Source organism: Phyllostomus discolor, chromosome 6, assembly GCF_004126475.2.
Source record: "Phyllostomus discolor isolate MPI-MPIP mPhyDis1 chromosome 6, mPhyDis1.pri.v3, whole genome shotgun sequence".
Classification (NCBI taxonomy): domain Eukaryota; kingdom Metazoa; phylum Chordata; class Mammalia; order Chiroptera; family Phyllostomidae; genus Phyllostomus; species Phyllostomus discolor.
This window is the reverse complement of record NC_040908.2, coordinates 3,148,013-3,161,155: the sequence shown is the minus strand read 5'-3', so window position 1 is coordinate 3,161,155 and position 13,143 is coordinate 3,148,013. Positions and strand designations below refer to the sequence as shown.

The 13,143-nt window shown below is 56.2% G+C and overlaps 1 protein-coding gene across 2 annotated transcripts in view; it reads right to left on the bottom strand.

Moving 5' to 3' along the window:
- Nucleotides 1-13,143, bottom strand: part of TAF1B (TATA-box binding protein associated factor, RNA polymerase I subunit B) — a 57,602-nt gene that overhangs the window by 32,550 nt on the left and 11,909 nt on the right. For both annotated transcript variants that reach the window (XM_036027645.1, XM_028516613.2), the window contains exons 3-6: nucleotides 12,115-12,202; nucleotides 9,783-9,880; nucleotides 8,427-8,522; nucleotides 5,660-5,822 (exon numbers count right to left, since the gene is read on the bottom strand). Coding sequence is in view for 1 of the 2 variants with exons in the window: in XM_028516613.2 (XP_028372414.1) it covers nucleotides 5,660-5,822; nucleotides 8,427-8,522; nucleotides 9,783-9,880; nucleotides 12,115-12,202 (445 nt within the window). In the remaining variant the exon portion in view is untranslated. The remainder of the gene's footprint in view (nucleotides 1-5,659; nucleotides 5,823-8,426; nucleotides 8,523-9,782; nucleotides 9,881-12,114; nucleotides 12,203-13,143) is intronic.

Below are 13,143 nucleotides of genomic sequence, written 5' to 3'. Positions count from 1 at the left end.
AGGGAAGAGGCAGGCCGTCCTGCACAGCCGCCCGCTCAGAGAGGCCGCTCGGGAGGGCGGGGCCCGAGCAGCCCGGAGGGTGCGGAGCGAAGTCCCGAGGGCCCCGGGGAGAACCCCGCGTGCATCAGCAGGCGCGACCCTGAAGGGACAGCAAGGAAGCCAGCGGGGTGAGCACACTGCGGGGGCAGGAAAGTGGTCGACAGAGAAGGGGAGAGGGAGAAAGCAGTGTGTAAGGCTCCGCAGGCCCCGATGTGGGCTGTGGGTTTTATTCTGCGACAGTATGAGGAGAAGGTTCTGGAGACCTTTCAACAGAGGGCACCAGCTCCCACTTCTGGTTTCTTGAAGTCCCGTGGCTGCTGGGGGGAGGGTGGTGTCCTGGACAGCAGAGTGGGCACAGGACAGCAGCACCGAGGGGAGCGGGGCGGCCTGGGCCCACCGAGGGCCCGGACACAGATGTGAACAGTGCGACACGGTGAGGGCCAGTGCGAGTCTGCGTGTGGGCCGGAGGAATGCGTGAGTGGAGATGCCGCTCGCTGAGACGGGCTGGGCGAGGTAAGTCAAGATATCGGAGGTGCACGCGGTGTGCATAACACGCTGTTAAATACACAAGCGGAAACGCTGAGCAGGCAGCTGAGTGCAAAAATCCGCAGGGCAGAGGAAAGGCGGGGCTGGGGACGGGAGTGCAGGGTCGCCAGGGCGCAGCTGGGGTTCAAGGCCGCAACGAGGGTGCGCACTAGAAAGCGGAACCAGGATGACCCTGACAGGGACTCCGAGCTTTCTCGGACAAAAACCCTCCAAGTGCAGTGATTCCTCAAATCCCGTTTCCGAACCCCACGGGCCTGTTCCAGACAGCATCTGTCGGTCACCAAGCTGTCCTCGTCGTGCACCCTTGCTGTCCAGCTCCGCCCACCGCACCCTGGGCACCTTGAAGGCAGACAGCCGTGCCCACTGGCGTGTCCCCAGTGCCCAGAACAGGCCTGAGCGCAGAGCGGGGGCCCAATGAATGTTTGGTGACAAACAGATCTCGCAGTTGTACTTCTAAGATTGTCAATCCTAGTGAAGTGATTTTTAAAACTCGCAAAGATTCGGGGTCAAGGCATGTGGTGGCAGCCCTGCTTACAATCTGAAAAAAATGAAACCACCTAAGTGACAGGGTTAGGACTTTCCTATCTCCATACCACGGAGTACCGTGTAACAGTTTCCGCGAGGCTCTCTATAAATCAGCAGTCCTCAAAGCACTGTCCCTGGGCCAGCCGGCTGTGTCAGGCCCCCGGGGGACTGAAGAGAGCTAGACCCGTCTGTGTTCTTTAAGAAATATTTACTTATTTACTTATGTTTAGAGAAAGGGGAAGAGAGGGAAAAAGAAAGGGAGACAAACATCAGTGTGTGGTTGCCTCTCGAGTGTCTCCAACTAGGGACCTGTCCCGCAACCCTGGCATGTGTCCTGACTGGGAATCGAACCAGAGACCCTTTGGTCCACAGGCCTGCGCTCTGTCCACTGAGCCACACCAGCCAGGGTGCACCTGTGCTCTAACAAGCCCCACCGGTGATCTGATGGATGCTAAAGTTTGAGGACGACTGTTTAAAATATATATATATAAACAGATTTCCATAAAAATATGCAAATATTATGTTGAAGTATATATCAACACACACACACACACACACACACACAACACGAGGAACCCCGGCTAGGATGGCAGGGTGAGAGCACACGGTGGCCTCTGCTCTGTTTCACGACGACAATTACAAGGGCCATGTAAAAAGACACAGATCCGAGGACAAATGACAGAAAAGGAGACGAGGGTGATAAAACCCTGAAAGCCGGGAAGCACACGGACAGGTGAGTCGGGCCTTAGCGGTCCCGAGAAAGCTGGACGCAGAGCCCGGAGCAGGGAAAGGCGAGAGCCACCCAACTGTGCCGTGAGCTGTCCACAGAAGGCCCCGGAGCCGGCCAGATGCGGCTCCCCGGGAACCAGATGGAGGAGGGAACCGCAGGGGCTGCCTGCGGTTTCTTCTCCTCTGCGAGAGTAAGAGAGGGTCTCTGGCCCTGGCGGAATAGCTCAGTTGGGTAGCATGGTCTGGCGGGCTAAGGTTGCTGGTAGATCCCCGGTCAGGGCACAAACAATAGTCAGCCAATGGCCCTGGCTGGTGTGGCTCAGTGGACTGAGCACCAGCCTATAAACCAAAGGGTCACGCATTTGATTCCCGGTCAGGGCATGTGCCTGGGTTGCCAACTGGTCCCCTGGTAGGGGGCACATGAGAGCCAACCACACATTGATGTTTCTCTCCCTCTCTTCCCGCGCCACCCCTGTCTAAAAAGAAAATATTTTTTTAAAAAAGAGTCAACCAGTGAATCCACAATTAAGCAGAACAACAAATGATGTGTTTCTCTCCCTCTCACTCTCTCCCCCCCTTCCTCTCTCTCTAAAATCAATCTATATATATATATATATTTTTTTTAATTAGGGTCCCTGGAATGGGGATCCTGGGCACACGCACTGGGGAGAGCAGGGGGACCTCACTGAAAGCAGGAGTGGGTGAGAGCCCACCCCCACCCCCCGGGGCCGCTTCTTCCCGCCCACTTCCCAGAACCGCTGGATTCGCCCTCCAGCCAGAGGACTGGAAGAGAGTTCTCTGGAAAATCTGATCAGCTCCAGGGGGAAAAGATTCCAAGATGATAATGCAGGAGGCTCACTAAGGAGAGAGCCCAGCTAGGCCCCTCTCCTGCAGAGCGGAGCTGACAAGAGCCCCCAAGGGTCCAACACTTTAAATCAACGGTTCAGTCTCCATTCTTAAAGGGGGCTAGCCGCCTCGGGCTCACTGAACATCCGAAGACAGTTTCTAATGCAGTCACACGTCACCTAAGAAGGACGCGTTCTGAGAAATGCACCCCCGTGTGACCACTGCAAACAAAGTGCACTTACACAAGCCCAGATGCTAGTCTGCCCGCTGCACACCTAGATGTGCCGGGGGCACCCACTGAGAAGGGGGAGGCCGCGGGAGGAGGGAGAGGGGAGAGGAAGGGAGAGCCAAGATCAAGAGACCCAGAGAGATGAAGGCTTGAGACAAGAAATAGTAAAAGGGAGAAAGAGCCAGAGAAATGCAGGGAAGGGAGGGGCGGGGAGGAGAGTCTGAGGACAGAGTGCGCACCGGTCACGTCCCCAAGCCCTGGCCGTGGTCTCTGTGGGTGCAGGGCCAGCGAGGAGCGGGCTGGGCCTCCTGCACTGACACCACGCGGAGCTGGACGCAGACCCCGAATCAGAGCTCGGCCCGGCGTTTCCGGGCAACACCGCGAACCTCCTGCTTGTGACCCGTTATACTTTTACAGGGCCTCGGTGCACACACGGTGCCCCCTTCACCCAAGGGTCGTTACGTGGCGCACGACCGTGTTAAACGCACAGGTCAGAACAACCACATCAGGAGGGAAGACGTCATCCACATCCTCAGCAAAACAAGAAGATGCTCCACTAAACGAGGAAGTAAGCCAGAAAAGAAGACAAAACGGGACCGGGAACACGAGGAACTCAGCAGGAGAGAGGACAGAACGGCGGAGAGAGACGTCACAGGCGGCCGGCAGACGGCCGGGTCGCGGGTCTGGAGGGCCCGGTCCGGGCGGAGCAGGCCGGAGGGCAGGACGCCTTCCTCCAGGGGACGGGACCACAGAGGGCCCAGGGCACCGAGAGCGCGTCTCAGAGCCGAGGGGAGTGTGGAGATACGTCAGTGGTTAATCACAGCGCGGTGACAAACAAACGGAAAAGAAAACGATCACCTGCACTAGAAAAACCGAAGGGCACACAGAAAGTGCGACATGGTAAGGTGTGTGGCCCAGTCCTTACGGTAGTTTAGGCACTAAATACGGACCCAGGAAAAGTTATAATTATACGGGGAAGACAGAGGACGAAAAATGCAAAACAGTGTGCGGGTGACTGGTGGGAGGGGGCGTGTGTGGGGGGGCTAGGACTCCATTGTCCACGGAGGGAATTTGCAAGCTCACGGCCCAAACCAGAAACAGGGCAAGACACAGAGGGACGGCGGCCACAGGACCGTGACAGGGCTCCGGGGGACAGGCCATGTAGGGGGAACAGCGGACTATAACCTTTTTAACTTCTGAAACTTTTTACGACGAGCCCCATGAACATACAATAGAACACGCCTTGCAAATATCATATATGAACTACGTGCATGCAGAATTCTCATTTAAAAATGTAAAGAATGCAGACATTGTTCACTCTTTAGCAAAAAACAGTAACGAAACCCTTTTCCTTTCTCCCTGCTGAGGAGGCAGGAGCTTTCCGGAGCGACCTCCTGCAGCAGCGGCGGCGGCGGCCGGCTGCGGGCGGTGCGAGGACCGCTGACGGCGTTTTCCCTGTGACCCTCTGGACCCGACAGCTCTGTATCAGGAGCCACAGTCCTCGCTACTTTTCACGTAAAAGCGAAAATGAGAAGGCTCACAACTGGCTGCAACACAAGCACGGAAACTAAGCCTGGGCGGCCCGCCGACCGGTCACGACCCTTGAACGGGCGTGACGGTCTGAGAGTCCAGTTCCCTGGGGCGCGTGGGCCCGGGCTGGCCGGCGAGCGGGGGCAGGACGCTCCCGGGGCTCTCGGCTGCCCGGCCACTCTGCGAGTCTAACTCCCTGAGTTCTCCGGGCGGAAGAATAACTTATGTGACTCTGTGTGACAGTGTAGTCTAGCAAGAAATGCAGATATGCTGTTAAAAGGAATTTTTTTTAATATTTTATTTATTTTTAGACAGAGGGAAAGGGAGGGAGGGAGTGAGGGAGGGAGAGAAACATCAGTGTGTGGTTGCCTCTCACGTGCCTCCACCCCCCAACCAGGGACCTGACCCACAACCCAGGCATATGCCCTGACTGGGAATCGAACTGGCAACCCTTTGATTTTCAGGCTGGTGCTCAATCCACTGAGCCATACCAGCCAGGGCTGTTAAAAGGAATTTTTAATCTCTGAAGGGCCAGGGGCTTGCAAAGGAGCCCATACAAGAAATGTTTGGCTGAACATTAGACATAACCACACTTGACCCAGAGTTCAACCGCCTCTAACCCCAGAGGGCTGGGCAGCCACCTCCCCGAGAACTCCGTCAGCCCGTGTCCGAGGCTGGTGTCCACCGTAAAAGACGTGCCTGGCCTTTGAGATCTGTTTGCCACCATGGTTTTCGTTTTTTAACTGTAGTCTGGGAACGACTGGCATCATGAATAAGTGCTTCGGGAAGACCTACTACACCTATAACCTTCAACAGACCCCTCACCTATTTCAAACGATGGAATAAGTCAGAGAGCAAGATGCACGTACACACGGGCACACGGTTTCCTCGGCTCGCTCTGGCCTGTGCCTGCCGCAGCATCTCCCAGGAGAGGCTGGACCCACACGCACGGTGTGTGTGGTCTTCACCGAGCCGGCCGCCTCCTTTCTGGGCCCAGGTACGGCTCCGCTGCCTTCAAACACCACACAGAAACATCCATGTGGCGGCAACGTGCCTTCTAGAAACCACACTAAGACCTCGCTTAATTTACCGCTTCCTCAGCCACGGCCCTTTGTTAGGCTGACTTCCTTTCCTTGGGATGTGGAGAGATCGACCCGTTATTTCTAAGAGGCACCACCAGCCTCCAAGCTCCCAGCCGTCAGAGTCTCCTGTTACCTGACTGTGAGGCCTTGCTGGAGGGGAGAGGCCCCCGGGGATGGGCGTCAGGCTGAGACTCGGCCCCGCTGTCGAACACGGAGGGGCCGGAGGGGCCGCTGAAGTCGCTCAGCAGCTCGGGCTCGCTGTCCCAGCCCGAGTGACTCGGGTTATCGTCTGAGACCTGTTTGCAAAACGACACAAACAGGTTACTGCGGAGGCATTTGAAGAAGCTGCAACCCGTTTCCACGGACCTGAGCACTCCTGACCGTCCCCAGCCACACCCAGAAACCACCCCAGACCACTGCCCTGTCTGCCGGGCCCCCCAGACCCAGGGACCTGCACTGGGCCGCGGGCTCTGGAGCGGCTCCCCAGCACTGCCAGGGGAAGGGCTGCGACGAGGGTGGGCCCGGAAACCCAGGCTTCCTTCCCCCTGGAAGGATCCCTTCTCCCTGGAAGGACCCCCTGTCTCGCTGCTCTAGCACCGAGGCACCCATGTCAGCGACGAGCCCTCACACACCACTGACACCCGTGTCAGCAATGAGCCCACGCACACCACTGACACCCGTGTTGTCAGCGACGAGTCCATGCACACCACTGACACCAGTGTCGTCAGCGACGAGCCCACGCACACCACTGACACCCGTGTCGTCAGCGACGAGCCCACGCACACCACTGACACCCGTGTCGTCAGCGACGAGCCCACGCACACCGCCTGCCCCCCTCACGGCGTCCCCCGGGCCCCTCTGCCGCGGCTCTCTGCTAACCCACGTCCCCCGCCTGGACCGTCCTCCCCGCCCCTCCTCTCCAGCCCCTCGGGGGCGCTTCTTCAGAGACGCTCACGCCCTCGCACTCCTGGGGCATCAGTGTTTCCGCACTTACGTTGACACGGGATCTCATGCCTTCGTTTAATTTTTCACGCATGTACTTGGGGCGCCAAAAGAAAACGGAATCTGTTTATAAAAGTAGTGTGTCTATCCTTACGTGTTTGAACGTGTGCTCTCCATCTGACACAACGCAGCTACGGAGATGCAGTTTCCACTGCTCAAAACGGTTTTTGAATTAATCCATTTTGATGCCTGTTACTGTTTCTGCTGTTTTTTGTTTCACCTCTTCCATGTTGGCAAAAGTCCCCCTTGAGAACTTTTTTCACCTCAGGGAAATTTTAAAAAAAGTCACTCATGGGCGAGATGGAGTGACTAGGAAGGGTGGGGCATGGGGGTCGTGCTGTTTTTGGTCAAAAACTGCTGAACACTCAGTGTGGCGCTCATAAATCACCCATCATGAAATAGGCAAACAAGTTGAAAGAGTCTTCAAAAAAAATCCACTGGAGCCGAACACAGCCTCTCACAACAACGCCAGCTGGTACACGGATACAGCTGGGTTCCTAGAACACTCACCTAGTGGGAAAGCCTGTACCACAAGGGGCCTGCCCTCCAGAAGATAATGCCAGTTTGGGGGATCCCGCCCCGTATTGTTGAAATGCTGATTGAAGTGTCCCTAAGAAAGGTCGCCTGGTGGCTGACCTGAAGGCCTCACTAGCCGACATGACCCCGGGAGGACTCGATCACAGAAAAGCAGCTGTGCTCTCAGCCGTGCAGGCCATGAGCCTGGACCTTAGTGAGCAGAGACAAGGCTCAGGGTGAGCAGAGTCGCCGGAGGCCTGGCTGGCGTGGCTCAGTGGGCCGAGCATCGGCCTGCAAACCAAAGGGTCCCCACGCCGACTCCCGTTCAGGGCCCACGCCCGGGCCGCAGGCCAGGCCCCCAGTTGTGGGTGTGCAAGGGGCAGGTGTGCAAGGGGCAGCAGGTCAGTGCTTCTCTCCCTAAAAAGCAAGCAAAACTCCCAAGAGAATAAGCCAGGGCACAGAGACCACTGCCGAGCACATCCCCCTTCGCAGGCTGGCACCGGAGCCACAAGGTGCCCCGCACGGTGGCACGGCGGCAGAACGGGCTCGCTGGGAAGGGTGCCAAGAGTGAGCAGCCAGGAGGGAGCACCCACCAGCTGGTGCTGGCGCCTGACCACACACTCCCCGGTGACTCTCCCGGGGAGAGTCGCGCATGCTCTCGTCTGAGGCCGGTTTCCTCCTTTGTACCAGCCACCCCCCCCCCCCCCCCCAGATCATCACTCACTTGTGCTCCCTCCTGTACTGTTCCCCTCCGGGCACAAACACGGCCACGCCCACCCCACGGAAACGGCCCTGGACCCCAGCTCGGGTGCGATTTCTTTGTGCAGCCGGACTGTTGGGCTGTGCTCGCTTTCACCAGCAAAAAGGTGACAACGTGCTGCTGTCTGCTGGTCCGAGCCCCCCACGCAGTGGCTCAGGGCGGGCCTGCCCTTCTCTGCAGCAGAGCGCCCCGGGGGGGGGGGGGGGGGGGGCGGCGGGCGTGCAGAGCCGCTGTCCCCACTGCCCCTCCCGGAGGTCTGCCTCAGAGCCCCGTTCCAGCAGGTCTGGGCCCCTCTGTCCCACCCACTGGCTTGTCCCATTCTCCTCTTCCCGACCCGGGGGCAGCGTTTCCCAAGCTGATCACCCCCCTTCTTGAAGCACTCAGCTCCTTAGCGTCCAGCAGGCCCCTCGCTCTCCTGGCTTCCTCTGCTTCACCGGCTGCTCCTCGGACTCCCCGTCAGGTCCTCTCCTGCCCCGGACCTCGGAATGCGAGAGGGCCCCGGCCGGTTCTCAGTCTCCCTCCCTGCCTTCGCTTCTCCGTCCGTCTGGTCACCGCTCGTGCGCTTTCCAGCACTGTCCCCGGTACTGCCCCGCCTCCTCCCCAACGCGACTCAGCGACTCACCGCGGCTGCCCTCCTGCCGGAGTAGACCGGGTTTCTGCAGTATGCCAGCCTGCTCTTCTGAAGGTAGCGCCTCCAAAGGTTATGCAGAACTTGACTCTGCGGGGGAAGGGCGAGAGGGTCGTTCAGGCTGCGAGGACAGGCACACCACCGGCACATCTCAGCCGCAGGACCCCTCGTGCTGCATGCGGGCCCCCCATCTGCACGCTCTTGCACCCTCCTTCCTCCCTTAGCGGGAGGCCCCGAATGCTCTGTCATGTGTCCGCCTCTGGCGGGCACGTATTCCGGGTTTCAGTCCCTCTATACTATACTGCACCATGCCACAACACGCCATGCCACACCGCGCCACGCCACACCACACCATGCCACGAGGCCCAACACCGGCTTCGGCCATGCCCACCCGGGTCTGGAGGTCACGCTGCTTTAGCGTGAACAGCAGAGGCTCCTCCGCACACCCTCCCTCGGTGACGTCAGTCCACGCTGACCTCGCTCCCGTCTGGTGTGCCCTGGCGTCACTTCTAAACACACCGGTGCAGACTCTGTGGTTCGCATGCCCGGTGCCTACAGCCCTCTCCCCAGCCAGGCCGGGTCTCTTGGCACCGGGTTCCAGTGATGGGCGCCAAGCAAGGGCGCAGTGACCACTGTGGCTCAACAGCTGGCCTTTCCAGGGCTCCTGAAGGGACTTCGGCCAGATGAGGGAGCAAGAAACTCACATAGCAGCAGGGACACTCCCGAGGGGCCACGAAATCCAAGCGTGGCCCTGGACCCGCAGGAGGAGGGTCGCCTGGGAACTTGCTGGACGTGCACATTCTTGGGCCCCACTCCAGACCCACGGGACCAGACTCTGGAATGGGGCCCAGCGTTCTGTGCTTTCACAGCCCTGCGTGGGATTCTGACGCAAGTGCAAATGTGAGAGCCACTGTTCTAACGTATTGCTCCCCAAGGCACATTCTGGAACTCAAGCCCCGAGAGACGGAGGCCACTGAAGGGCTCCCTTCCCCGGTCGTGACTCCGCACCCGGGCCCCGTGGACACTAAGCGGGCGCACCAGCACGGACAGGGCCCAGCAAGGCTGCCCCATGGCTCGTTTTACTTTGTTAAAGCCAATGTCTCCCGCACATCTGACGACTAAAATCTTTTAATTTTCTCTTAGATAGGTTGTTTATTTACACCCTGTAGAATGCACCTTGGGACTAGCTGGTCTAATGAAAGGATTAAAGCGAAAGCACCAGAGACACGATTCTTCCAGCAGCCCCAGTGTTGTTGCTGGTAACTCTGCTCTTCTCCTCCGTCTCCAGCCTGCTGTTCTCCGAACGACAAGGCGTGCGTAAGGCTGACATCTTGACACAGGAGGGCTTACCTTGAGTTCCGGGCTTACTCCGAGGGTCTGTAAGGCCTCCGCTTGCTGGCACAGGATGTGCTGAAAGCCTTCGCACACGTACCAGTCCCAGCCTCGCTCTGAAGGGGGAAGAACGTGCTTCAGCTGTCTGCACTCCTGCCGGCCTCACCGCGCCCCACTGCGCGGCGGCGGCCGTGGTTTTCCCCGTCCCTGAACGGGGTTTCCTTCCTTACATTCTCCTGCTTCCAACGTGGCAAGTTTGTACACAAATGCTAAAGACAAACATTATTTTTGTAACTAATCAGTTTCGTGTTTTAAATTGCCTATAATTTTTCTGAATTGTTCACGTAAAAGGCAGGAAAATGAACAGTCACCACGACTGAAAAAGGAAATGTTTTAAGAACCACCCCCCCGTAGTTCCAGCTGGAAGAGCACTCGGTGCCCAGCCACCGCTGCTGCCACGGCTCTGCCCCGACACCCTGGGACAGGGACACCGAGCGTTTGGAGAACAGACGCACAAAACCCAGGACGCAGTGGTCCAGGTGTACCGGGAAGGGCAGCAAGAACATTCCAGAACAAAGTGCTCCCTCCGCGTTTCTGAACACAGTTCTAGGTTACCGGGAGAGACCAGAAGAAAAGAAACGTACCCGGCGCTCTGCCCAGGGTCAGCTGTGTGCCGGGCACGCAGACAGGCTGATTTACTCAGTCCCCGGAACCACCGAGAGGCTGGGAAGACACCCACCACCGCGACTGACAGAACCACACGTTGCAACAGAACTGCCTGTTCGAGAGCGCGTTCCAGTCTGTGAAGACCCTCTGTCTCCCGCTCCCTGCAGGCCCACGGCTGTGCTGTCTGGAAAGGTTCCAGCCTTCTCACACTCGGCCTCTGGAGTCGGCCTCTGGGCTCCGAGACGCCCCTTCCCGGCAGAAGGTCCCAGGGCTGCTACTGCCCCCGCTGTCCTGCGTCACAGGTCTCTCCGCGCCGGCTGACCAACCGGTCTCTGGAGCGGCCTTAGGCTGTCCAGGACGCACAGAGGCAGGCAGAGGGAGCCTGTGATTGTGATGCGCCCTCAAGGTGAAGTCGAGGGGGTTTCAGCTCTTCTGTGTGTGTGTGTGTGTATGTGTGTGTGTGCACACGCGTGCCCTCTCCCTCCTGCACTGTTCTTCCTACGTTAACTGCGGAGGCTGGGTTCCTATTCACGTAACAAACGGAATCGCCACGCTCGCTTTACCGATGAAGACACTAAGGGCAAAGAGGTCGAATGCAAGACACCTGATGTCTCATCGGAAGCACCTGAAGTTCCTGCAGTAATTTACGTTTAAACCATACATTTCAATTATTTACGTGGGTCAGGTCCACATTAACCAGGCCTTACCCTGATGAGATTTAATTAAAATGAACCGAGTTTCAGTCTAATGAGAACAGCCACTACTGAAGGTTAAACAGGGGCAGAGGTTAGCACCCAGGCACTCTCCCTGTCATCCACCGCAGAGCATCGGCGCGTGTCACACAGACAGTTCGCAGCAGCATCTGTGCACACCTATTTCAGGGGTGTGTGTCTTCAAAGCTCCTCGTGCAAAAGCAGCTGATACCATTCGCCTGGTTTCGGACTTGGGGATCTGGTCCTCCCCAAGAGCATCCGAGAACTAAAGAGCATCCGAGAGGCCTGACCTCGGACCCTCCTCAGCAGTGGCTAGTTGTCCGGACTCACTGTCACCCAGGACAGATCACCGTGAAGCACACCCACATCTGGACTCACCGGGTTAACGAGACAGACCACCTGTGAAGCACACCCACATCTGGACTCACCAGGTTAACGAGACAGATCACCTGTGAAGCACACCCACACTGAGGCTATTTTAAGGGCAAATACTCGTCCCTGTTTTGAAAGGGTGTGTTCAGAACTCACGGTGAGAAATGGATTTCTCAAAGTGGAGGATCAGGTTTAACTTGCCTGACCTGACAATTCCGGCTGAATCATTTCAGAAAATAAGCATTTTCCTTTAAAGGACAGAAAATCACACTCATAATAGACGATAAATATAGAACAGAAAAGTGCATGCCAACAGGTGAAAAGAGATATGCTCCTTTTGTTGTCATTTTTTTTTTTGCGTAATAGTTGTTCCGCCGGAAAAGCAACTTGAAAATATGCACAATAAAAGACGTGCTTTAAGACATTCGCTTCCAACGTTACCGTCGATAATTACCCACTGTAATTCCACGTCACGTTACCTGGTGAAAATGCTGGCAACTTCTACAGAATCTGTTTACTATTTCCCTCCACGCCCTCGAGCAGAACGGTGCGGGTCACGGCCCAAGGATGCTGAGCGCCGCACGTGGGGAAGAGCTTACCCGGCTTTTTCTTCCTCTTCAGTCCCCGGTTGATGGCTTGTATTTTGGTGTTGGGGATGGCCTCCGTGCTTAGAACCTCCTTCGACCTCTGCGGGAGACAGAGACGCGGCATTAGAAAGACAGCCTCACGTCTCCCTGGAGGTATCTCCGAGCCTGTTCGGGGAGTCTAGTGACCCAAACTGTGAGCACCAGAACCAATGACGGTAACATCTGGGGGAAATTATATAAATCTCTGTTACGTTCTCATTCAAATTACTCAGTACCTGGAATACAGTAAACACTGAGTAAATGTCTGTCAAATGAATAAACTTCTACTTCAAATCACTTTTTAGCTGTTTCAGATAAAACCTGAAGTCAAATATAGTCACTTTTTTCTGTACTCAACACGCACTTTGGATTAAAATAATTTCTGTATTTATTGTAATCAGCAATGCCTAAACTCGACATCCTACTTTTCTGTGTTTGAATAATACACCAGAACACTTTTATTTATGAAATTATAAAAGTACTACTTTTTTACTTCTAATCACATTTATAGGATTTTGGAAAGACTAAATGGTGAATAAAATTCATCCCAAAGTCCTCAATTCCAAGTGCTCTCAGGAGCTGGTGCCGAAGATTCCGGCACGGCCCCCCACCCCTCTCCCTCTCCCTCTCCCACACATGTGCGCATGCGTATTAAGTCGTTTAAAAAAGTTTTACAGTCCTGGCTTTAGCTCAGTGGATTGAACACAGGTTACAAACCAAAGGGTCACCAGTTCGATTCCCGGTCAGGGCACACACCTGGGTTGCAGACTGGGTTCCCAGTGGGGGCCACGCGAGAGGCAACCACACATTGAAGTTTCTCTCCCTCTCTTTCTCCCTCCCTTCCCCTCTCTCTAAAAATAAATAAATAAAATCCTTTTAAAAATTTTACAAATGTCTGTGATTGCATATATATTTCCCCTTATTGTTGAACCAATAATATTATTTACAGAGGAGTCATATTTTACAAGTAAGAACACAAAGGCAAAATCACACTGGAATTTG